Below are 25,212 nucleotides of genomic sequence, written 5' to 3'. Positions count from 1 at the left end.
ATATTTTATTATTATTATTATTTTAAAAAGGCGGGTACATTATACATATGATGGTATATGAGTGTAAGTGTAAATAAAAAAACCGGGAGCTCCTCCATTCTATGATCATAAAACTGATTAACGGCAGCTGATCTGTCGTGCCACTTGACTCTTCGCAAACACGCCTCTGAGTCGTCGCTGTACAGGCACCTAGCAGCACTTGCCACAGAGTTGCCGCTGAGTGTCGGCAAGTGCCACTGAGTGCCAGTGTCGCAAGGGGGGTGTGCCACTGAGTGCCAGTGAGTTGTCGGTGCCAGTGATTGCACTCGCCCTCTCTCAAAAAATAGGCAACTTAAAAAATCCTCATAGTTCTAATAATGATCATGCCGATATTATTTCAGTCTAGAAATATTAGGCACCTTATGTATAGGCATGTATATCACAAAACAGGCAGAACAAGAGAGATGTTTAATCGCTCAGCACCCCCCCCCCCCCGCCCCCACCTGGGTTTAATAACACAACATTCGTTTTATGGACACCATCAACTTGTTTGCCAACATCCTCAATTTAGATGCGAGTCAAAAGCTGTGACTGAGAAAACACTCCTTCTTATATGGTTGTAATGCTTAGCTTTTTTTATTATTCAAATGTATTAAATAATTAAATGAATTTATGTAATAGCACACCATGCAGTGTGCTCAGTTCTCCCTTTACGCTGACTAATTAAAATGTATATATGGCCACTGATACTTCACATTGCTGTTAAATCCTGTAACATAATTGCTCCTGTTAAGTTTATGGATACCGAAGTTTTTTTTTCTCTGTTTATCTGATACCAAAGTGCAGGGATTGCTGTCGCCACTGTACAGCCTGACTAGCGGGAAGAAGGAGCAGGGTGTTGACTGTAAGGAGTATTAATGTCCCTCGATTTTGTCTTACAGGATATCAAAAACTAACTCCTTCTCCTGAGACCGTGCTGTGTCCCAAATCCAAGACTTCTGAGGTCATGGATTCAACGACCCTAAAGCTTAAAACTTGCTTGAAAGTTACAGTTACCTTTAAATGAGAAATACCCATCCGAAATACCAGTTGGAAACTGGGGAAAGTTCCAGTTTAGTGCAAGTTCCAGATCACAATATGAGTTGGGATGTCTCAAAACATGAAAAACTGAGAAATCTAATTCACAATTCAACTCAGTATCAATGCTGCTTGTACGGAAATCCTTGGTGTAAAATATTAAAAACAAAAAGTAAAACAAAATATATTGTTCTATAATAACGCATGATTTAGAGCGCAAGCTCTGCAATGTATCATTAATATGATTTTGAAAGCTCTTTCTCCAATTGATGCACAAACCTGAGGGACATCCGCCACATGTCACTATGGATACTTTTTTTTCAATTATCCGCATGCCATGTTTGCAATTTGACACACAACCTGAGCTATTAGAAATGTACGGTTACAAATACTTTAGATTATACATTTTTATCAACTTATCACAGAGAGAAAGTATTAAAGCATATGGCAAGAAGCAGCAGACAACGTTGCAAGGTAGTACATAGTTAGGAGTCCCTAATACAGTTGGCATGGGGCCTGATTGTTGATATATTTACCATGGCAAGCTCCAGCAAAGGCATGCATATGTGTCTTATTTGATTATGGTTATAATGCATTACCTACATACATAGTGCCAACATGTGTGTAGTGTCATGTTAGCAGCTGAGTCACTGGACACAATTGATTCTCCTTGTTATGTGGCGCATGGAACAGTATTTGCAAGGCAATAGGCGGTTTAAGGAGCCGCCTCTCCTCCGTAAGACTTCGCCGAGGGCTTGAATAACCCACACGGCAATAGGAAGCTAGTAGCTAGTTAGGAGCATAGCTATGAACCCCTGCTACAGACAAACCTAGCAGGCTCACACTAACAGTTAACTATCTCTGTAGCTGATTTATTAGAGCTTGTAAACATAACCGGATCAAATGGTAAGCCCACTCGTGTATCGATGAGTGGCGGGTTTACTAACTTGGCATAATGATTTACGCAACAGCATGTAGCTACTCGGCTCGCTTGTTACCACGTTAGCTAACAACTAAACAACATTATTGGAGCGAGTTCATCCTATGAAAGAGTTAATGTTTGGTAATGCCTCGTTGCCTGCATTAATAGTATACTTCTTCATATATATGATTGTGTGTTAATGGATGCGTTGGTACGAAATAGTAACGCAAGCTGCAAAAACGAAGTCCAAAAGATTCTGGTTACGTTTAACTTGCTAGCTAAAGCTAACGTTAGCAGAGAAGACGATTATTATCAATTTGTCAAACGACCGTTTCTCCTGCTGACAATATGTTATTAATCCTTCCTTATAACGCTGACTATGTACATTGAAGGATAGGAAAGGATATTAAGCTCTGTGTGTTTCTGTAGGTTTGTGAGACATGCAGCCATGGGTGACATGAAAACCCCCGATTTTGATGATCTTCTGGCTGCTTTCGACATCCCAGATGCCACTGGGTTGGACGCCAAAGAGCCCATCCAGGAGAGTCATGAAGACACGGACAGTCAGCTGAAACACACAGGGATATGTCTCGATGACAGTTTACTGAGTAACCAAGCTGTCACAGCACCAGATGTCCCCGCTGTAAGTGTGATTGTGAAAAACACAAGTCGCCAGGAGTCGTTGGAAGATTTTGAACCAGCATTGCAAAACGGATTCAGTGGACAAGACACCTCGATTGACTCTGTTGAGACAACCAACATTTGCTTTTCCAAATCCTTTGTCTCTGCTTTGAATGGGGATAATTCAAGAGATCTTCTTGGAAAGGAACCTATTCATCACAAACCTGATGGAGCACCTTCATTTTCCCACACACTTGACTCTGATTTTAGTCCCATCTCCAGTCCTGAGTCTGAAGAAACTCACTGTAGTAAAGATGAAATGTATCCAAAACCAGACAGACCCTGTTTCCCTCAGGCTCCAGATCTGGTGGAACCTTCTATCCTAGACAATAGAAACAAATTTGACTTCAGCATGTTTGATGACTGCCCAAATGACTATATTCCCCAAAACACTGAGACTAGAAGAGATGAAAAAAATACAAATGAAGAGTCTTCTGGCAACTATGCCAGTAATAAAACAGATCAAATACCTAGTTTACAGAGTGCGCTTCCCCCACCAAGCGATAACCAGAGCTTTAATGAGACCAACTGCAACTCAAGAACTACATTGGATGTTCCCACTTATCCACTTGTCAAATCTCAGACGTCTAAAGTGTCATCTTGCCTTGAGGCTATGGTGGCTTTAAATGCTAGAAAAGAACCCTGTGAGCAGATCTCTTCCAGCGAATCATCAGCTCTTCAGAATGACTGTGTGAAAGCAAGCCCCAATGTGCCTATGTCCCCACGAAGTCCACTTGAAGCTGTGAAACGGTTAATGAAGCCCTCTGATAGTCCCGTAAGCATCTGCAGTGATAGTAGTGGCAAAGCATCCCCCGCAGTGGCAACTGGGTCCCCCCCTGCCATACCCAGGGTAAGAATTAAAACCATTAAAACCACAACTGGGCAGATCAAGCGCACAGTCACCAGTGTACTGCCTGATTCAGAAACCGATGAAGTTCACTCCGCATATGAAACTTCTCCATCACATAGTATAATAAGTGAAGATTCGTACTGTAATTTGTCCCCCCATCAATCTCAAAGTGAGTCAGTTGATAATATTGTTGGAGTACAAACTAAAGATATGCCAGCTAGCACATCTTCACCAAAAGTGTTACGCAACAAGTCAGAGGTTAACTCCAGGAGGTCAGGCCTAAAGCAGTGTGCAACAGTTTTCCATGAGACGAGTGGTCCTGTCAAACGATCTGCTGCACATCAGGGGAAACCAAAGAGAGGATCAGCCCCAACAGGTCATACAACTACCACCACTTTTCTTCCCAAAGCAATGCACTTAGCTAGTCTGAACCTGGTCCCTCACAGCGTTGCTGCTTCCGCAGCTACACGATCCACCTCTCATCAACCAAGCCCACACACAGTCGACAGCACCGTCCCACTGGTGCATCAGGTCAAATCAGCCAACCCGTATCCACGCACGTCCTTTCCCAACTCAGCAGCAGGAACTTTAAACAGACTGTTGAACAATGCCAACCCTGTGCCTACATATGTGCCCAACCTGAACCCCCCTCCAGACAGCAATATCAACCTACCACCACGCGGATACTGCTGCCATGAGTGTGGAGACTCCTTCGGGGTGGAAAGCAGTCTTGCATTTCATTACAGCAGGAGGAGTGTTCATATTGAAGTCGGATGTACGCACTGTGCGAAGACAATGGTGTTCTTCAACAAGTGTGCCTTGTTGGCACATGCAAGGGAGCACAAGAACAATGGCATGGTGATGCAGTGCACACAGCTCCATATGAAACCCATAGCAGAGGAACACATGTTTGTACCTCAGGGTGCTGTGAATGTGGTTTCTTACAACTCGCCCTCGTTTAAAAGCCAACCTGTCCTGCCCTTATATCCAGACAATGTCATTCGCCACCGACTCCGTTGCCTGGAGTGTAGCAAGCAGTTATCTGACTACAAAGCACTTGCGTTCCACTACCAGAGGCCGTCGGACGACGTGGAAGGACTTGTGAGTAAATGTTTTATTGAAATATTAAAGGGTGTTTTGTTTTTTGTCGACAAATCCCCAAGCCTGTGCATTTCTACTGAATAAATATATTTTAAATGGTTATACATCTAAATCTTTTTAATTGGATTCGTTGACAGTAGAAACAATAAACAAAATCACCAGCTTTCTCCTTTAAAAGGACCATGTGACCATTGTTTATGTTTTCCATGCTTTGCATTAATCTTTTTTGACTTTCCTCTCGTTTCTCATAACAGATGTGTACGGTGTGCTCGATGTTATTACCCAACAAGTGCAGCTTTAGAGCTCACCAACGCATTCACGCACACAAGTCCCCTTTCTGCTGTCCTGAGTGTGGGGCCCAAAGTCGTTCTGCAGACATACAGAAGCATGTCAGGGAAAACTGTCTCCACTATGCTCGCAAAGCTTGGTACAAGTAAGTAAGCAAGTAAAAAATGGTAGGCATTAAAACGTACAGTACAGTGTTACAAAAAAGTGTCTTTATGTTTCCTCTTCATCCAGATGTCTTCACTGCGATATGGTTTTCAAGACCCTTCAAGGACAAAAGACTCACATTGAGGAGAAGCACTGTGACGTTTTATACAAGTGTTCCCTCTGTTCAGTTGCCTTCAAGACCTCTGAAAGCTGTGAACTGCATTTAAAAAACAAACACAGTGAAGGCAAAACATCCCCGCTGTAAGTCAACGCCTCATGACCTGACCTCATGACAATTGTGCAAGTTTCACACTTCTTTTTACAGTTCATTTGACGTGTTTTCTGTTTCTTTTGCAGGTTAATCTTTAGGTGTTCATGTGAGATGGTTTTCAAGAAAAAGCAGTCACTATTTCAGCATTTCCATCAGAACGCCAACAAGCGTGTTACGTGCGTATTTAAGTGCCCAGAATGTAACTCGGTCTTTCCACAAAAGCAGCTGTTGATGCAGCACTTCAAGGTTAGCCATTTGCATGTTTGTCAGTTTAAAGTTAATAGTGATCTATTTGGCATGTATTTGTGAACTGGATGTCATAAAATGTTAGTTACCTATTTTAGAGAAATAGCAACTGGATACTAATTTCCATTATTCTCCTGAAATTTGTATTTTGCAGCTGTGCAAAAAGCGATGACCTATAAACATGGAGAAAAAGGTATTGTTATATTTTGTGATTATTGCCATGTGTTTTCTCTTTTGCAGACTGTTCATGCAGGAAACATGACAACGGAGACGGAAAAGACCAGTCAACAAACGACCAGTGAACAAACAGACAATCCTGACCGGTACCAGGATGCTAATTCTGTCCAGCAACAGAAGAGTCATAGCCCTGTTAAACACACAGATAGGCCCAGAAAAAAGGCTGAGCAGAACAGAAGACCCCGTGTGAAGCCCACTGGCTGGACGTGTGGGGAGTGTCTCAAGTGGTTCCCTGAACGAGACTCCTATGTTTCTCACGTGAAGACCAACCACAGAAAGGTGAGAGATCATGAATTGCCCATGCTGGAACGTTTTGTTCAACCAAAAACCTGAACGACCGCTGCACTCGCTTGTAATAGAATATTATAGCATTGGGAAATGGTGTGGCTTATTCTGCTGCAACTTTAAGTATTGCAACTTAAAATTGAAACAACATTATTTTCATTCTATTAATATTTGTTGAATTCCTATATTGCAGCTAGTTTAAATACAATACATATATTATTGTTATTAACTATGTCATGATATAATACCAAGTTGGCAAACATCTTATTACCAAAGCCATAGTTTGGTTCCAGATTAATTTATATCTGCTATTTGTATTCAACAAATGAAGGTGTTAGCGCACTTATTTAGCATGCTTTAGGGGAAATCCAGACTTAATGCTGACAGCACCTTCTTAATTTGTGGTAGAGCTCTAGAAGTTTTTATTAACCTCCTCAATCAATACAGACACAGAGAGGAACGTTTGTGACATGCACCAATACATTGACCTCTCCCTTTTTTTATTCTCGTGTATGTTTTTGCTTGAAGCATCTAGTAAAGCGTAATCTACACTACCGTTCAAAAGTTTGGGGTCACTTAGAAATGTCTTTATTTTACAAAGAAAAGCACTGTTTTTTCAATAAAGATAACATTAATCAAAAATACACACTATACATTGTTAATGTGGTAAATGACTATTCTAGGTGGAAACATCTGGTTTCTAATGAAATATCTCCATAGGTGTATAGAGGCCCATTTCCATCAACTATCACTCCAGTGTTCTAATGGTACATTGTGTTTGCTAATCGCCTTAGAAGACTAATATCTGATTAGAAAACCCTTGTTCAATTATGTTAGCACAGCTGAAAACAGTTATGCTGGTGATATAAGCTATACAACTGGCCTTCCTTTGAGCTTGAAGTTTGAAGAACAAAATTAATACTTCAAATATTAATCATTATTTCTAACCTTGTCAATGTCTTGACTATATTTTCAATTCATTTGATAAATAAAAGTGAGTTTTCATGGAAGACACGAAATTGTCTGGATGACCCCAAACTTTTGAACGGTAGTGTACGTCGACTGTTAGAATCCCACTAGCTGTGTAGCATAAGCGGTGTCTGTGTGGGATGCGTTCAGGCACGGTATGGAGTGTAGGTCACCTGTGTTTTAGCAGCGCTCAGAGTTCAGAACACAATCTACGTAGTAACATGCTTTAAAAACTGTAAATAGACTTGAAAATACACATGAGAGTCTATACTGTATATCATAGCATCAGTGAAACTTGAGACATTACACAGCCCGTGTAGATGCGGTATTAATTCAAATAGAAGTGTATCTGTGATGTCAAACAGTTGTAATAAGCTCTCTTTTTCAACGTGAGCATATTTAGATCTGGGCTTGCCACTATACCGATATTATAACAATATTGGTATTTTAGACTAGATATCGTCTTAAATGTTGGATATCTTACTATGGCAGAAGTTGTGTCTTTTTTTGCTTTTCTAAAGGTGTTATTACAGTAAACTTCCTTTATCTTCCATTCTATTATTTTCCTCTACCCACTCTTTTCTCCCATACTGATGATTACTCATTAAAAAAAACGTAATAAGTAAATATGAGACACTTTGGCCAACCGCTGCCCTTTCAGCAGATGATCTGCGCTGTTGAAATGAGGAAATGGTTCTGGGTTTTGTCCCTGAGATCAGAGTGCGTGTTGATTTAATGGACTGAAGCTTTATAGCAACATGCTGCTCATGTCTTGATTCCAGTGTGGATGTGAGGTTATAGCCTAAAGGGTTTTTGCCAAAGTGTTTTTATTTTTATTTTAGCTGGCCTGGTAATACATACAAAAACTAGCCTTTTTAGCTCAATATTGCACATTTGAGATGTTATTTAATGCGACGCCTGAGATCCCTACAAATGAGATACTGAGTTCGGTTTAGAATTGCCACAAATAATCATCTTAATCGGTACTCGTCCTTGGGTTATGAACTCATAAGAAGTTAATAATTACCACGAAGAAACCTCTACTACGATCTGACAAGCTCGTTTGGTCACACCTTTTTATTTTCTCACCTTTTTATTTTCTACCTCTGTTTGTTTCAACAGTCAGGAAAGAAGTATCCATGTCGACATTGCGAGCAGTCTTTCAGCTCTCCAACCAGTCTGAGACGACATATTCGCAATGACCATGATGGTAAAAAGAAAATTTACACATGCTGGTAAGATTTTTATGTTAGAAAATGAACAAATCACTGCTGTCACAGAGTATCTTATCAAATTACCCAGGAATTTACTCAAATGTACATTTTGTTTACACTTTAGGTATTGCACGGACACCAGGACAATATTCACGACGAGTGTCATGTTGAAGAACCACATCAGTTTAATGCATGGAATCAAAAATCCTGATCTTAGCCAAATGCTGAAAACAGCCATCAAGGAATCAAAAAAGGCTTTCGGCAAGGTAGTAATTTATAATTCCTTTAACACAAACGACAAAACAATACCTGAAAGCACAAATCAAATGTTAAGAAGCATACTTATTATCATTTTTAAAGCGTGTGGCTTCTGTGATTTGCAGGGTTCCTTATCAGAAAGACCCGCCGTGGACACACAGGTGAAGGGAAAGGACGGCACTCGTAATCTCGAGGCTCCTCCAGCAAAACGTGTGAAAACTCAGTTCCGCTGTTCAAAGTGTGGCTTTGTGACAGACGACGGTCCACAGTTCCAGCAGCACATACCACAGCATAAAACGGATGAAAACACTCCTCAGTGCCTTCACTGCGGCTTGTGTTTTACATCGTCGTTGTCTCTCAACAAACATCTGTTCATTGTGCACAAAGTCAAAGACACCGAGGGGCCGAAGAGAAGAGGAGAGGAGGACGAGGCGGAGGTGAGGGAGACGGTGCAGTTTAATCAGCCGGTCAGATCAGCAGATACTGACGAGGTCGATGACTTGTCACCGCAGCTGAATGAACCTGAGCCCTCACGAGCGGGAGAGCCAGCCGGTCCGCACTGTGACAAGACCTCAGGCGGTCATTTGAAAGCGAGCACACACACTCCAACACAAGCAGTGTCTCTCCGGTAGTGAGCCCGAGGACAGCTGCTCGAATAGCTTCGGCTTGGCTTTTCACGTGAAAGTAACAAGGGATGCTTGATGTTCTGCATGGATGTGTTTGGGCCTCTACATTTTTTTATTTCTCGCAAGTTATTCAGAGGCTGTGCGGTATATTCAAGCACTTCCTTACCATTTAATAAAGAACAGTATTTTCATAAAGCGGGGGCGAATTAATATGACGCTTTCTATCGCTTTTATTTAACTCTGCATGTCGGTAATATATTCATCTTGCCCTGCACACATATTACACCTGAAGCTTTTTTATTTTTACTTCTTCTTTCCCCAAATGTTCCATCCACCCTGACACGAGACCCATGATGGTTCTGTGAGTGTTTATGTCCATAATTGATTGATGTCACAGTGGAGAGGTGGATTTTTCGCCTTTGTTATAAACTTTTATTTTAATTGGGTTTTTTGTATTTAATGCAACACATTATATTACCTGAATGGGAATCAGGTTGCAGTTTTTATTTCATGACTGTGGTGCAAATTATTTGCAGTACAAAGCTAGATTTATAATCGCCACATATAATAATTCGGTATTCATTTAAAGTCGTATTTCAGTATTCTTGGTAAACAGTTATTCGTAAAACTTGTCTTGCTAAGCAAAGTCTACTGAAGTTAGGCTACACAAGACGTTCTTTCGTTTCTTTCTTTCACTTTATAAACTTTAAAAACACTTTATTTTATATATTTACGCATTTTTAAATGCTTCTGATTCTTTGTTAAGTGCACATGTTTGAATTGCAGCAGTATTGAAAATACCTCAAATTGCCCGAAGTGTAATTTTTTAGGCAAGTGAACCGTCAATGTAATGTCAAATCAGGGTACATTGTTTTAGAGAATCCAGAGCAGGTGTGTGAAAGTGAATTTGGCGGCATATCGGAGATGCTGTTTTACAAATCAGGACCTCTTAACATGACGATAACGACACTCGCGGGATTCAAAGACTTTCTTAATTCCATTAAGGAAAGAAACTTCTTAGCTCAGCGCTCCGAGCGATGGCACGTCTTGTCTGCGCGTCCTGGTTTGTGAAACCGGACCTCTTGTTTGGTTTTGAAAACATGACAGTTCCTACCTCCGTGGTTAATGGCAGTGATTGTTAAACAAAGGAAGAGAAGAGGAGTTGCAGGTTATCTCAGTACAATGTAAAAAAATATATATAGTTTAGAAAATATATTATTCCAAATTATTGAATTTTATAAATTTGTTTGGGAATGATATTAAGGCTATATGGTCATATTGACTTAACATACAAGTGAATTTTTCTATTTAAGTGCTATGTGAGCTCTTTATTTCTCTGTAATCTTAGATCCTTCATTTACCACGCTTGCAACTGTTGAACTGCAGAGGCTGAAAAGAATGACTTGTTCACGACTTGTTATTTTGTATTGCTTGTTGAAAGATATTTGTACTTTTGATACCGTGTAAAGCGAGGACTTGCGTAGGAAAGTTACCTGTGTACATAAGTAGCCAATGAGCCCTGGATTCACAGCATTTCTTAAGCCGTTACATCTATTCAGCATGCAGTGGCCCATGTGCCTTGCTGTAATGTTTACGTCAAAGTATCTACAAATAAATCTGTGCATTTAATTACATACATCTGCTGTTTTGTCTTGTGTTAAAATGGTATTTGGATATGATCATTTGTGGTTTGGAGCTGAGGTCACGCCTTTTACAATCATTATCGCAAGTCAGATTGACACAAGGCACTCTAATATGCATCATGCATCCAATAGGAACCCAACCACTGATGGATGACTTCATCTCATTAGAATATGAAGCCCATCCTCTCTCAGTATAACTGTCTGGCCCCAAAGTAACAGAAGAGTAACGACATCGTTATTAACCGGCACCAAATCGCGCAGAACACGTCTGAGGAATGAAAGGCACCTTGGCAAAGATCTGCAGAGCAGGATTCCTGTCTTCTTTCATTCTGGTCTCATACTTTGCCATGACATCTTCAATGACTCTTGATTTAACTGAGCTGAGAAACAAGGTTTCAAAGATCAAGCTGAATCCAAGGGGAAATCTCTGGGCAACAGAAGAGATATAACACTATTATGGCTAATTATTTTATAGTATTGTGCTGTTTTAAACTATATATAATGCACATTATTTATTTTTTACATTTTTGTTTTAAGGGCATTTCATGGGAAAGAAAAGTGTTATGGATAGTTCCTTAATGAAGTCTGCCTTTGAAGATGCAAATGTCCCGCCTGCCAGAGCTGTTAGTCCTCTGTACCGAGTGGAAGACCTGGAGGCACTGCTCATCCAGATGTTGAAAAATGCCAAACAAAAACGACAGAAACAAGCATTGAACATGTAAGATGATGATAAGTGTTATTATAATAGTTATATCAATTAATTAACTGCACGGCTGATTCATTTTTTCCCATCCATTTAGAGGAGATGGGGCTCTGCTTGAGGAGCATTTCAACCAACACTAACATATGAAGACCCACTGAGGAGAGTTTTTAAGTCATTTTTATTTTAAAGCTATAATATGAATATGGTGACGTTTTTAAATGTGATATGTTACATTGTATATGATAACTGTTTTAATGTTAGGTCTAGTTATTTGAACTTAATGTATTATTACCAAATGTTAATAAACTAGTAGGCCTACAGAAATCCGGACCATTTTGTCAACCATGATTTTTACTTTTAAGTCGTTAATTGTATTTTTTGTAATTGCAATTAATTTAATGAAAAACACCTGTTACCCGACATATTTTCACATGACATTTGATTATCTTACTCATATGGCTAAATCAGTTATATCAGCTAAATTCGGGTGCTCGGTGGCGCCTCCTGCTGGACAACCTTAAACTTAATCCGAATCACATCCGGGTTAGCTGCAGTGCGGACATGCGCTTCGTCGCATCACAGGCTCGTCTATCTGATAACACTAGCGCTCTCCGGAGTTATGCCTCTTATAGTGATGTGCGGCTACCCCTCGAGTGGTAAAACACGAAGGGCGGAAGAGCTGAAGGTGTGCTTTGAACGCAACACGGACAGAAAGGTTCACGTTGTAGGAGACGGAGCGCTGGGCGTTGAGAGAAACACAGTTTACGCAGGCAAGTGTCGGCTAACGTGAGCTACCGCCACGTCTTCAGGTGGCGTCGGTGGCTTTTTACGCATTAAGTGTTGCATTTCAGTCCTTTTGGGAAGTCCTCTGACATGTGAGCGACACACAAACCAGTTCACGTTGAGCTCGTCATTCCACCACAGCATTTCACGCCCCTGGGTTTGAGCATTCAATGGTATCGACTGAAGTGTCGTGTGCAAACTTCCTCACTGTCCCCGGAGATGGAGGCTCTTCCGTACACAACTTATTTGGGTGTTACGTTTGGTTTGCAAAATAAGACAGCAAGGCAATGAAGTTGTATTAATAGTGAAGCTTTGAGTGACAAGACATGAACAGACATGGAAAAGTGCAACATCTACCTTTTGTTATTAAAGGACAGGTTAATGCAATTTAAATCAGCCCTTCAATGGCCAAAATAATAGAAAATAACAACAAGCTTAAAGAAAACAAGATATGTTAAATGCAATTTCCAAAGAAGACTAGTATATTAAAAAGTAATAACCTTTGACTATTGTATTCTGCTGTAATTTAAACCTGGTTGGATATGTTTCAGATTCCCAAAAGGAAAAAAATGTCCGAGCATCTCTGAAAGCTGAAGTAGAGAGGTGGGTTTCTCAGATCTGTTCTCGGGTGAGATTCATCAGTGATGTTCTGTCACATCGCTTTTAACCTCCATTTATTTGTTGTTTAGGAAACTCAACAAGGATGACGTTGTAATTTTTGATTCATTAAATTACATAAAAGGTAATTATTGCGAACAACAGTGTGCTATATTATGAATGAAAATATTGTTATTTATTCTTGCTTTTACCTTTTTAAAGTTGAAATACCTTTCAGGCTACCGCTATGAGCTTTTCTGTCTCATCAAACATGCACAGACGCCACACTGCCTGGTAAGTATGCTGTAGAAATACCTGATGAATCTGAATATCTATAAAACTATTAATCAGAAAACTCAAATCCCACAAGTCAAAATCATAGTCTTTCTTTTGATGAAGGTATACTGTTTGACGTCAGATGAAATGAGCTCAACGTGGAATACCAGCAGAGATGCTGCTGAGCAGTACAACCAGGACATGTGAGTGAGAATCCTCCACACATGAGTGCAATTATTATGATAATAAAAGTACCTTTATTGTGAGAGCCGATTTGTGTTTGTCTTTGGAAAAGGTATACACTACTGTCATTGTCAAACATTTAGTTTTTGTATCTGTTTTTTATTTGATAGTTTGGATGCATTAGTGCTGAGATTTGAAGCTCCAGACTCCAGAAACCGATGGGACAGTCCCCTCTTCACCATCCTGAAAGACGACTCGCTTCCATTTGAAGATATTTCTGACGCACTTTTCAAAAGAAAAGCCCCCAAACCTAACAAGTCCACACAGAGTGTAAGAGACATGTGCTGTTGTAGTATTCCTTTTACAACTATACAATATTCACTAGATGTTGAAGTTTACTCTTTTCATGCTGTCTTTTTGATTATCTGATGTTAATATTCTTTTTCTCTGCAGCAACCGCTGTCATCTTCAAACTTCTTGTACGAGTTGGACAAGATGACGCAAGATGTGCTTATGGTACGTCTTCATATATTCTTTTGGAATTTGTAGTTATTTGTCAGCCATTAAATGTTTTGCCTGGGGATTTTTTTTGTTCTGGGGTCTTAAATCTTGCATATTTTAAGATCATATTCGTAACATTTTTTTTGCCTGCAGCTGGGGAAAAAAACATTGATACCGTAGATGTCGTGAAGTACACTTCTGGTCATTGCTCTGACTCCAGTTGTCTACTTGTTTTATTAGTATATTGGAGCTCATGTTAGTCGCATGCGTCATGGTTTTATCCATTAATTGCAGCAATTAGTATTGTGTTGGGTGGTGTGGCTCTGTTTATGTGATTCTCTGGAACTGAACTACCCTGAGCTCACAACCCTCCAGATGGAGCCTGAGATACACAATGTTTATACAACATTAGGAAAACATTCAAAGCACAAATGGAGGGAGTTCAACGTCTCAAAGCTGACTGCTGAGTAGCAGCACGTATGCAGGCCTTGGTGTGGTTTTATGCATCCTTCATGAGATAATTCAATCTTTATCTCCTGTTGTGTTAAATGTCGTGGACATATAAGATTGGAGGGTATGGAACATGTGACTGAATGACATCCATGCCTGAACTATCACGTCTATTAATGTAACTGAATGTGTTACAAATATGTTTGCTTTCCCCCCAAAGTGACAACTCGTAAAATCATTGTCACTTCTATTATAAGAACTAGTCATTGTATCCAAACGTCAGCGATTGACATCAGAATCTCTAAATGTGCCGTCAGAACGTACCAGTGTGTCTAATTGATCTTTTCTCACAAGGAGAAAAGTGATGAATTAGAGATCTTTCTGTCGATATGATCAGCAGACATGTTCCAGTGTCTTATTATCTCAGTAAGTGGAGAGTGTAATTTCTACGACCCATGGCAAGAAGTCTTTGGGTCTAGTGCGTTGCAATCACCAGTGTGTCCTCCCTCGGTAAACAAGTGACAACAAGTTGCCTTCATTATTTCTACGAAGGTTTTGTTTCCTGTTAAAAAACCTTTGCTACTGTAATTATGTATCTACCTAGTAGCCAATAAGAAATCACCTGGTCTGTGCCCTTGATTTGCTGTTACATCTTTTAACAAATCAAAAAAGAATACCTGTAAACTGATTGATGAATGAGAAGAACAAGAACTTTTTTTTAAATTTGAACTCTGTCCAATTCAATTATTTCTGAGCAGATCTCAATCTCCTTACAAACCAAAGCACCCGGGGAGCGGTATTTGTTGGTAAAACCTACTTTGTGTACATCGTGTGCTTCTTTGTTGAAATTTTTTTTTTCTAAATTTTCAGGCAATTTTTAACTCGCAGAAGACGAGTGTTCCTGGGGATCTCATTCCAGTACCAGGGGCTACAGAAAAGATATCCTTTTTACACATTGTCATGTCCACATTTTTAAACCTCCCTTTTGAAGAATCATTTCACAGGCAATCTGTTTTTTTCTGTGGGACGTCACAAGTCCAGATAGCAGTGACCTTTCACAGATAATGAGTGAAATTGATATTACCGCTGTTAATTTGTGCGAAGGAGACAAAGTACTCCACATCAAATGATGTGTTTGAAGGTGAAGGTGAATGAATGCATGGCCATCAAAACACTTTAAATGAAAGGCACAGCAGCTCATCAATGTTAAAGGTCTCACCTGTAATAACCCACTGTGGGATACGTAGAAACCAAATGACATAGATTGGTGGCTTTTTATTGGCAGCTGCACTGTCAGACCTTCTCCGAAGCAAACTCTTAGATTTTCTCTTTTTTGTGTGCATCGGTGCAGGCAGAGGCCAACTCAGACGTACATCAGGTTTTACTCAGGTCAACCTTCAATGACAGGTGCGTCATTCGAGACGACGTCAGTCCGGTCGATACTTTGTGTTCTCCTTAAAGGTCGAGACGCGACGTTCAAAAAACTTTTTGTCCCTTAGTTATAGCTTCTTGTGCGTCTTCTACTTGTTTTTAATCTCCTTAACCTGACGTTTAACATTGAGCTCACCCAGAGCATCAACATGGCAGAGCTGAGGAAATTGCGCCGCCAGTTCATCAGCTACACCAAGATGCACCCAACAGAGAACACCGGACACATTTGCAACATGTTTGTGCGGTATTTAAATAAGAGTCTTCAATAAAATTTAAATAGCATTGGTTTTTAGTTTTTTATTTTCTGAGACAAATAAATGTATTGAATCATATTTGTTGCATGTTTGTGTGTTATTGACAATGCATTTTCTTTTATAACAAGAAACTAAAGTCATTACAAAATGTTGAATACAAAATAATGTAATGCTTAATATAATAAATGAAGGAGATAATATTAATAATGTTGACGCAGATTGGATATACAGATTTATAGACAGAGCACGCCCAAAGGCTATGAAGGAGATATGTGAACCAAACTAGGTAAAACCAAAAGAAAAAACATATCTCATCATAAGGTACCCGCAGCTTTCAGCCACATGTCATGGCCTTCCTCAGAGCTGCTCAGTTGCCATGGACACATGAGATACCAAGTGAGCCTTGTTTCCAGATTATCATGATTGGACTCTCAAAACATTAAGTAATAATCCCATATTTTTTTCTTTTGAATCAACTTTTTGCTATGTAATCTTGCGTCATGATTTCTACATCCAAGTGTTTTTTTCAGCCAAAGCTTAGCATTTTCTCAGATGTGTGTTTTCCTTAAATCCTCTTATTGTACTTGCCCTCTTGGTGACGTGACCAACAAACAGTACTTGGTTGTCTCGTTCAAAAGCTTCTTATATCTTAGTGGAATTTGTAAGCCAAATATTGCTGAGTAAAACTGTAGGCCTAGTGGAGTTTGGCGCCGGCGCGCGAGTGTGTACGAAGACACAAAAAAAAGTTTCTAAGTGACAACGAGTTTAACCCGGTGGCCCGGTCCCAATGTCCCCTAAAGCGCTATACCCGATTTAGCGACGTCATCTGGTGAAAGTGCGAGAGGCTGTGAGGGCTTTAAATGCTATAAACAAGAATGGGACAATTTCCTGCAACGTAGGCTATCATGAAGAAGAAGAAAAAAAGTTTATTTATGGATCTTTTCCTCACAAGATGAGGTCATCCAGTAAGACCAAGGAGCTGGTGGTGGACTTCCGCCGTGGTAAACGCACTCCTCCGGTACCAGTGAGCATCCAGGGACTGGACATTGAGATTGTAAAATCTTATAAGTACCTGGGTGTTCACCTGAACAACAAACTGGACTGGGCTGACCACGCACTCTATAAAAAGGGACAGAGCAGACTCTTTCTGCTGAGGAGGCTGAGGTCCTTTGGAGTGCAGGGAGCCCTCCTGAAGACCTTCTTGGACTCTGTGGTGGCATCAGCCATCTTTTATGGAGTGGTCTTCTGGAGCAGCAGCAGCAGCATGGCAGTGGCTGACAGGAAGAGGCTGAACAAGCTGATGAAGAAGGCCAGCAGCGTGCTGGGTGTCCTGTGGATACTGTGGAGGTGGTGGGGGACGGGAGGATGATGGCAAAGCTCTCGTCCCTGATGAACCACGCCTCCCACCCCATGCAGGACACTGTCGCAGCTCTGCACAGCTCCTTCAGCCACCGGCTGATTCCTCCTCGGTGTCTGAGGAAGAGGAACAAGTCCTTCCTTCCTGCTGCTGTCAGGCTGCACAACACACTGCAGTAGATCGCTGGAGATCCTGGCAAACTCTGCATTTTACTTTATTTCCCCCCTGTATAGTATTATCGATAGTATTTAGTATTTAGTTTTATAGTAGCCTATTGTGTTTTATATTTATTTTCATTGATGCTGATGTGCACCGCTGCTGTGATTTTTTAAATTTCCCCACTGTGGGACAAGTAAAGGAGCATCATATCATAATTGTCAAATAATCTATTTGACTTGTTTTATTTGTCAAAACAGCTTCAAAAACAAAATTAAATGTTTCATAAATAAATCTTTGCAATATTATCTCTGATTTCATACGTTTGTATATTCCATCTGTTATCCTTAATATCCGAGTAAATCTAATTGGCCAGGCTGAAAACACATGTGTCGTCCTCTTTGTTTACCTTTTTCTTTAAGTCTCCATGCTTCCAGTGTGTCCGAACGTCACATTGCTATTAATTGTGGGTAATTCCCATCTGCAGAAATGCGGATTTACGGAAATGGTTCACAAGGGGCTCAACATGTCTGCGAGCTAACACTCCATCTTAGATTGAGATTTGGGGTTCTGGGCCCCACACACCGGCAGTAATGACTGAATTCATTACGGCGAGTTTAAACTAAGCTTTAAAGTTCTTTCAAAGTTTGTATTGTAAGAGGTTGCTTCGCTTGCCAGTGTTACCAGTTACTGCTGGTTCCTGACCTGAATGGAGTGTGAATATGCACATATGACTTGCATGGACAATAATTAACTGAAGGTGTCGACATGTACATGAATTTAACTGCATAGAACAGCCATTTCCACAAAAACAATAGTGCACGACTTGTTTTAAAGTTAGTGATTTGAACGAGAGGCCATAATACACACTCTCCATCTCACACAGCCTCACAAAGAGAACCAGGAGGAGCAGTAAAGAGGCAGCAAGTGCTAAGGAGTTAAGTTATCAAAGATATAAATAAGATTGAAGGAATTATGAATATGACGGTGCTAAAATAATTTTGATAACTGATAATAACATCATTCACGTCATTCATCTCCTCAAAGTATTTTTCTTCGGAGGAACGGCGGTGCCAAAGATTCTGTCCCAGTGGCTGAAGAAAGGGGCGTAGTTGCTGTTGGGCTTCTGGTGGTGCATGTCATGAGCCGGCGCACCGCCCAGCAGACCAAAAGGCACCAGGTGGTTCAGAGTCCAGGGCAGGTCATAACCTATGTGGTCCTCCACAGACATCCAGATACTGAAAACTGTGACGCACCATGTGGTCAGTGGGTGACACTTTAAAAGAAGTGGGTCCTGGTTGCTCCAGAGTCCAACAGTCATCAGCTCGGGGATGCTGAGCTGCTGAGTCGACCAAGAAAAAGGCGCCGTGTATTCATGGTGGATTGCGTGGATCCACCGGTAAAGCTGTGAATGCTTGTGATGTATGAAATGCCAAACATAGTACTGAGTGTCAAAGAGGAGAAGTATCGCCAGTCCGTCGATGATGACCTCATACAGAGTAGGAGCGCCCTGTGGCAGTATTGGTGTCGGCAGTATGAACATGGAAATGATTCCAGCGGGCAGAACAAAGAATATGTGGTTGTACATGGCCGTCTTGAAGCTCTTAGACATCATGACCACTGTTGGCCGCCTGTCTGGTTGGATCTTGAACCGATTGAAGAAAGGAACTCGTTCTGCCAAGAGGTTCAGTACGGAAAAAGGTATGCTGAAAAATAAATAGCTGAAGAAGGCCAGTAGGACGGGGAAAAGAGGAGACGAGATGAGAGGCAGGTGGTGGAGACGCATATAATCCCAGAATGGCTGCAGGAGACGGCCTGAGGGCCCGGATGGCAGGAGCTGCAGAGGGAGCTCACTGACGCCCAACATCTTGCTGAGGTACCACTGAAGGCTGCTGCAAGTCTCCGGATCAGGACAAAGTTCTGCCTTTATATAGTGGAGTTCAACAGAAGGGGCAGATCAGACCAGCAGCCCCCCGCTCCCCCCCCCTCATAGCTCAATGTCGACAAACAGACCTTCACAAGAAGATTAACAAAACCACCCAATAACATGCATCAGACACAAACAACTGTTCAGCTTTTTAACCAGGACAAGGTCGAATAATTTAATGCATGGAAGGAGGACAAAGAAATTATTTGTAAAAGTTTTCTAAATCAGAAGAATTTTACAGAATGGAGCGTCATTTTCTAACAATCACACAGAATAAATCATAACAACATGACAATAAATCACAACAACATGACAATAAATCACAACATGACAATAAATCATGCCAACATGGAAAAATAAATCATAACAACATAATATTGTAAAATATGCAACAATTTCATTGAAATCAATTGTCAAATTCACAATTCACACACTAGGGCAATAATGGTCTCCTTCGTCTACTTCTTTTCGGCGACGGCCTTCCTTGAAATTGTTTTGTTGGTGTTGGCATATTTATGTCGATCATTTCTAAAAAGAAACAAAGTGTGAATCTTTTTTCCTGAATAAAACTACTGCTACTATTATGTCTTCATTAAATAGACGCACCTGCTCATCTTGACTTTGTTTCTGCATCCCAGTCCTCCTTCCCAGTGGCTGGAGCGTGCGCCTCTCGTCATCATGCTTCCGCAGCTGACGCAAGGCTTTCCATTGCTAAATGGCTGTGGCAACAAAAATATTAACAAATTCAGAGGCAAAATATAAGTCAGCCTTAGACATGTGTGCTTCCAGACCGAGACCTCTATGCTCTTTGCTCGTGTTACCGTGTAGTTGTTGATTTGGGATATTAGACCGATTTACTTCAATTGATAACAGGACAAGCAATTTCAGTTTCAATGAATAAAGTTTCTTCTTACCTCTGTGGCTAACATGTCATATAAAGTCTTTAGCTCACCTGTTCTTTGGCACAGTAGCCACAGATCATCCTGTTGGCCAGTTCCATGGGGTGGTCCTGGTCCAGATCATGGCACACATCGCAGGGGTAAGCCCGTCCACAGCAGGGGAACCTGAGGGCAGACGGTGGCACAGAGCCTTCACTCTCTACGTGTTCCTCTCAGAGCTTCCATGCCAGAGATGTGAAACGTGACGAGACACAGAGATGGCGATACCTTAGCCAGCGATGGCTCTGTTTGTAATGTTTGCATCCTCCTTTTTCTGGCAGTGCTTTCCCTTTCTGCACCGCAGGATCTCTTATCATCTTATAATTAACAGCACAAGCATCTGGACCTACAAAAAGGAAACAGGAAATTATTTTGCAGATGACTTCAATGCTGAAATGTGAAGTTGTTCATGCACGGTGTGGCTTTTTCAATAACAAATAATGGGAGTTAACATTCGGGAGAGAGCCAACTGTGCCAGTTTGTTGTAAGCTCTTAAACCTTTGCTGATCCCTTCGATCGCAACTGTGGGAGAGCTCTGACCTGTTTTGTTGACGCGTGGCGGAATATACTGGAATCTTGTGCTCTCAGCCAGAATACTGAGTTTACCGTGGCAGTGTTCACAATTAACCTCCTTTGTTTGACCATAGGAAAGGTTCTGGTGAGAATTAAAAGACATTAAAAAGGAGGCCAGGGTTCATCAAGATATATTTCAGTTCATAGTGATATTTCACACTGTGGGTTTTCAGAAGATAACAGATGTACATTGTTGAGCAGGACTGTGTGTTTCCTCACCTGCACAGGGCTCTCCTGGGAGCAGCTAAGGCAGCCCACAATGAGTTCACAGTCCTGAAGCACAAGGTCAGCAGGTGCGGCATTGTGAAGGTCCAGGTATCCCAGGACGTCGTTGTAATGGTGCAGCATGCAGGGCCTGAATGCTGCAGTGATGCTTGCACTGCACTTGTCACATTGAGCGGTGCAGGGATTCCTCCCAGTCAGTGACAGATCTGCAGTTACCTTGCACCTGCAGACAGGAGACAAACAGTCAAGCTTTCAGTTGAGTGTAAACAACTCTTCATTGGTGACATGGATATGATATTTAACTCGTTTTACACACCTGTTACATTGAAGACAAACGGTGATTTGTTGGGCCACTACTGTGGCTGTATTCTCTCCCATCCTCAGGCCCAGCAGCTTCATCTCTGTGCCTCTGCGGGGATCTCTGATCTTAATGTTCTCCACCAGATGATTGGCTTCATCCTCCTCCTCCTCCTCATCACAATCTGGACCCTCCTGCTGCACTAACGTCCCTCCCTCCATCGTCCTCTTGCCCTCTGTCTTGTCCAGTTTTTCATCATCACTGACATCCTCATCTGCAGCAGCAGCGGTGTCAGAAGAATGATCATTCCCAGACTGTTCACACACTGTTGCTTGGAGCTCCTGGTACGATATGAATTGCAATCCAGCTTTTTCTAAATCGACATCTTTTTTTAACTGCAAAAACACAAATAATTATTCAGCATTAAGAAAATATGATATAATACATCTATAGATTCCAAGGAAAAGTCTCACCTGCCGGGCCCCTTCAGTGAACAGTCTCTCCAAGCTACGATCCAGCCAGCGAAGAAAAGGCCGGAAGAGCAGCTCGACCTTTCCCAGAAGCTGATTGGTTGCATGCTTGGCCTGAAGCCACTCCAGTGACGCTTGCTGTACATGTCTATTTAGCACGAGATTTAGAGAAGAGATTTATAGAAATGTCTACACCCATGACACTTAACATTAAATGTTCAAAGATAAACTGAAGATGCGTTTACTTTGCCATTACTGGTGGAAGCTCTTGGTCCAACGGTATGTCCAATGTGAAAATCTAAGAAAATTAATCAAGGTGATGAAGAACGGGTTTTTTTCATGGCAAACATGTACTGAATAGTATATTACAGAAGCTGTAGTGTAAATGAAAGCAGTGGGCTTTACCTCCTGGGGGTAACTGTCTGGGAAGCTCACCATGATGTCGACTTCTTTCAGATCAAAGGGCTTCAAGATCAAATGCAGGGTTGGTATATTTCTAGATAATACGAATCATTTTCATCTGTTTACTACTATCAAACCAAAGCATGGCAAATGTAAGAACATCATGGTATACACGTGTGAATTATGGCTTTTATAATGCTGATAACAATGGATTAATAGTTTTGATATGCCAGTAATCTTTCAGTCCAATGGTTGGCCCGGTTTTGCCCTCAACCAGGGCTCTGAGGCTCATAAACACCATGGGGGATATGTTTCAAATGAGCCAACATTGCCAAATTGTTAATCACTACTTTACCCAATTTCTCAAAAAACAAATATGCTTCATTTAATCTCTGTGGCGCAACCTAATTGATACAAATCCCATGTGTTCCTGTACAAATAAACAATTCCACTTTCACAGTAAAATCCCCATGGTTGTTGGGAGAGCATCGTATAAATGGTTCTACAAGGTATCGTCTATGGAGAGGCTTCAGTATATGTCTCTCCAAATAAAGTCTCACTTTGGTTTAAATAGTGAAAGAGAGACTTGTTTAACTGAGCTGTACTTACTGTGTTATAGAAATAATAAGTGTGGGGTGGATTTTTTCTCTAAACTCTCAGGAGAAAAGGATAAAGAAGGTGGAAGAAATGCATACCCAGTCTGGATCACTGGCCTCCACAGTTACCCTGTAATAAGTAACTTTGCCATCACTGCGTTCCTGAATAATCAGCTGATCTTTGGGAAAGCGCTTCTTCAACTGCTGGATCTCTGTGTCTCGTAGCTGCTTGGCGACATCCTCTGTCAGGTCACACAGCTTGACCTCCTGGAGGATGCCGGAGCGGGGGGCAGATTGCATCCTCTGTGCAGGTCTTGGATAATTGACAGGAACAGGCTGGTGATCCACTGGGGGGAACTCCGGTGGATGCCAGTAGCGACACCGGTCTTCCATGGAGCAGTGGCCTGAGATAAAGTAGCGACAGGGGCGGGCTAGCTGCTGGGGTATCCCTAGAGTTACTAGGAGGAGGCCCGTGCCCCACATCTTCTCCAGGGACCTCTGCGTTTGGAGATGGTACATCTGACTGGCTGTGTGTCCGGGTAGTTTTCTTCTCATGAGCTTTGGCATCATCTCTTATATGTAGGAATTTGCATTTCTTCCCAAAATTGCAGCGTCTTCCTTGAGAGAAGAAGCGACACGGCTGCTGTGTCTGAAGCACAGGCTCTGATTCCCACATCTTCTTTTCCTCATCATTCTCCATCGGTATTGGCACCTGAATGAATGAATACAGCAACACAGAGTGTTTTAAATGTTGTAATATACTGTTTTAGACAATGGGTTTTTCCAGCGTTGTTGTAAGCATTTTGATATGCCCTTAGTAAAAACTTCAGAACTAAAAAGCAATCAGTAAAATAAGTAGGATTTACTTACTTTTATGCAAACACTACATGGCCAAACATGTGTGGACATAGAAATACCCATTAATGATTAACATCGGCAGTAAAATAACAATCTCCATTCTTCAAAGAACACTTTTAACAAGATGTTGGTACCTGGATGCAGGTGTTTTGCATCACATATATTGTGCAATATGGAACTTCAAGTTCTTCAATAACTGGGAACATTTCCCACTTCCCCAAACTGCTGCCACAACGTTGGAAGAACACTGTGGTCTAAAACAGTGCTTCACTAGCTTGTTGACTTGAGATCTCTTTAAAAAAAATCCAAGATGGACTTTAACCATAAATGCTTTATTGCTCTTCCTGAATGATACATGTGAAACGTAACAATTGGTTACATTTCACCCAACATGGGGTGCATGTATCGTCCATGGTGACATGAACTAACCCCTATTCAGTAGCGTGGTATTCTGCTCTACTGTTAGCTTGAATATAGACAGAAAAAGACAAACGTTAGCTAGCTGAATTTTACGTCAACTAAGTTAGTTAATAGAGGGAAGTGGTGTGTTAATGTTAGTCACTTCATTCAGATCAAATATATTGTAAGCTAAAAGACAAATACACAAAAGCGTCAGCTTTAAACTTCAGTTAAAAAGCTGTAAATAGCCTTTTAAAGTCGCCTTACCCTGCTACCTGTAAAGTGCCTTCACGGTTTAGTGTCACGGGAAACGTAACGTAACGTAACGGGACGCGTTTACGACAGCGCGGTGGTTTACGTCATGACGTGCCAGGCTCAGAATCGCTTGGGGTAACAATCCTCTGCTTGGTGTCACCAAAGCAGTCTATGGTGTGAAAGGGTTGTGGAGATTTTAGTTACGGACTGTCGAAACGTCCTCTGTCGTACACGGAATATACATGGCTTCTGTCGCCCTCTACAGTTTGAGATGGACGTGAAGAAATCCAAAGTGCATTCTTGACCCTGGATACAGCCTCTGAGAGCAACTCAATACTATATTTATAGACATAAGAGAACTTACATGGGTTCAAAGGGGCAATGTGTGGTAGAGCACAATAAATATAATGTAGACACTTCTACTGCACGCCCCCCTCGTCTATGTGTTCACGTGGCAGCTTCCCAACCTTGTGTGGCAGGTCACCCTACTACAGCTTGTTATGTCGGGTTATTGTGTTGCTCTTTGCCCTATAATACAGCTTGTTAAATTGGACTATAGCCATATAAATAAATTACTTTTAAAACTTAATTGGCCCTGGTCTTAGGAGATCTGTATCTGTGACCAGAGGGAAGTGTCTGGAGATGTATACGACCTTGTCTGTCTTGGTCAGGCAGACTGCTGCATCCCCATAGTCTTTCAACATTAACATTTTTCATCGGTCCTTTGAGTAGCTGCTTGTGAGTTTTAAATCCAATTTTTATCAGTTTATGGAGTTTGCTTAGTGTTAC

At 41.2% G+C, this 25,212-nt stretch overlaps 4 protein-coding genes across 4 annotated transcripts; 2 read left to right on the top strand and 2 right to left on the bottom strand.

Annotated features, from left to right (window-relative positions):
- The first annotated feature begins 1,874 nt into the window (after nucleotides 1–1,874).
- znf592 (zinc finger protein 592) lies at nucleotides 1,875–10,786 on the top strand. Its single transcript, XM_056417392.1, has 9 exons — nucleotides 1,875–1,962; nucleotides 2,408–4,610; nucleotides 4,865–5,043; nucleotides 5,130–5,303; nucleotides 5,400–5,559; nucleotides 5,800–6,075; nucleotides 8,173–8,285; nucleotides 8,389–8,530; nucleotides 8,648–10,786. The coding sequence occupies exons 2-9, from the start codon at nucleotides 2,427–2,429 to the stop codon at nucleotides 9,152–9,154; spliced, it is 3,735 nt and encodes a 1,244-aa protein (XP_056273367.1). The 5' UTR covers nucleotides 1,875–1,962; nucleotides 2,408–2,426; the 3' UTR covers nucleotides 9,155–10,786.
- Nucleotides 10,787–12,056: 1,270 nt separating this feature from the next.
- Nucleotides 12,057–16,047, top strand: kti12 (KTI12 chromatin associated homolog). The gene is made up of 9 exons (XM_056417577.1): nucleotides 12,057–12,264; nucleotides 12,829–12,880; nucleotides 12,967–13,019; nucleotides 13,113–13,168; nucleotides 13,274–13,353; nucleotides 13,504–13,663; nucleotides 13,787–13,849; nucleotides 15,155–15,225; nucleotides 15,843–16,047. The coding sequence occupies exons 1-9, from the start codon at nucleotides 12,114–12,116 to the stop codon at nucleotides 15,982–15,984; spliced, it is 828 nt and encodes a 275-aa protein (XP_056273552.1). The 5' UTR covers nucleotides 12,057–12,113; the 3' UTR covers nucleotides 15,985–16,047.
- ch25hl1.1 (cholesterol 25-hydroxylase like 1, tandem duplicate 1) lies at nucleotides 15,982–19,349 on the bottom strand. The gene has a single exon (XM_056417575.1). The coding sequence runs from the start codon at nucleotides 19,347–19,349 to the stop codon at nucleotides 18,516–18,518; it is 834 nt and encodes a 277-aa protein (XP_056273550.1). The 3' UTR covers nucleotides 15,982–18,515.
- A 202-nt stretch (nucleotides 19,350–19,551) lies between these two features.
- Nucleotides 19,552–24,450, bottom strand: si:dkey-24l11.2 (uncharacterized protein LOC100034462 homolog). Its single transcript, XM_056416401.1, is given in 13 exon segments — nucleotides 19,552–19,937; nucleotides 20,016–20,128; nucleotides 20,362–20,473; nucleotides 20,576–20,693; nucleotides 20,888–21,002; nucleotides 21,140–21,368; nucleotides 21,462–21,838; nucleotides 21,917–22,061; nucleotides 22,159–22,211; nucleotides 22,319–22,378; nucleotides 23,011–23,350; nucleotides 23,352–23,623; nucleotides 23,782–24,450. Coding segments are annotated over 13 exon segments (2,055 nt in total). The 5' UTR covers nucleotides 23,833–24,450; the 3' UTR covers nucleotides 19,552–19,867.
- Nucleotides 24,451–25,212: the final 762 nt, after the last annotated feature.

This window comes from Pseudoliparis swirei, chromosome 6, assembly GCF_029220125.1.
Source record: "Pseudoliparis swirei isolate HS2019 ecotype Mariana Trench chromosome 6, NWPU_hadal_v1, whole genome shotgun sequence".
In the NCBI taxonomy this organism is placed as follows: Eukaryota; Metazoa; Chordata; class Actinopteri; order Perciformes; family Liparidae; genus Pseudoliparis; species Pseudoliparis swirei.
This window is presented reverse-complemented; position numbering and strand designations above follow the sequence as displayed.

Coding starts and splice junctions, on each gene's coding strand:
- znf592 (XM_056417392.1), top strand. CDS start 2,427: ATGGGTGACATGAAAACCCCCGATTTTGATGATCTTCTGGCTGCTTTC. Junction 5,044..5,129: donor GCTCGCAAAGCTTGGTACAA/GTAAGTAAGCAA, acceptor CTCTTCATCCAG/ATGTCTTCACTGCGATATGG. Junction 5,304..5,399: donor GAAGGCAAAACATCCCCGCT/GTAAGTCAACGC, acceptor TTTCTTTTGCAG/GTTAATCTTTAGGTGTTCAT.
- kti12 (XM_056417577.1), top strand. CDS start 12,114: ATGCCTCTTATAGTGATGTGCGGCTACCCCTCGAGTGGTAAAACACGA. Junction 13,354..13,503: donor GAGCAGTACAACCAGGACAT/GTGAGTGAGAAT, acceptor TTTATTTGATAG/TTTGGATGCATTAGTGCTGA. Junction 13,850..15,154: donor TGACGCAAGATGTGCTTATG/GTACGTCTTCAT, acceptor CTAAATTTTCAG/GCAATTTTTAACTCGCAGAA.
- ch25hl1.1 (XM_056417575.1), bottom strand. CDS start 19,349: ATGTTGGGCGTCAGTGAGCTCCCTCTGCAGCTCCTGCCATCCGGGCCC.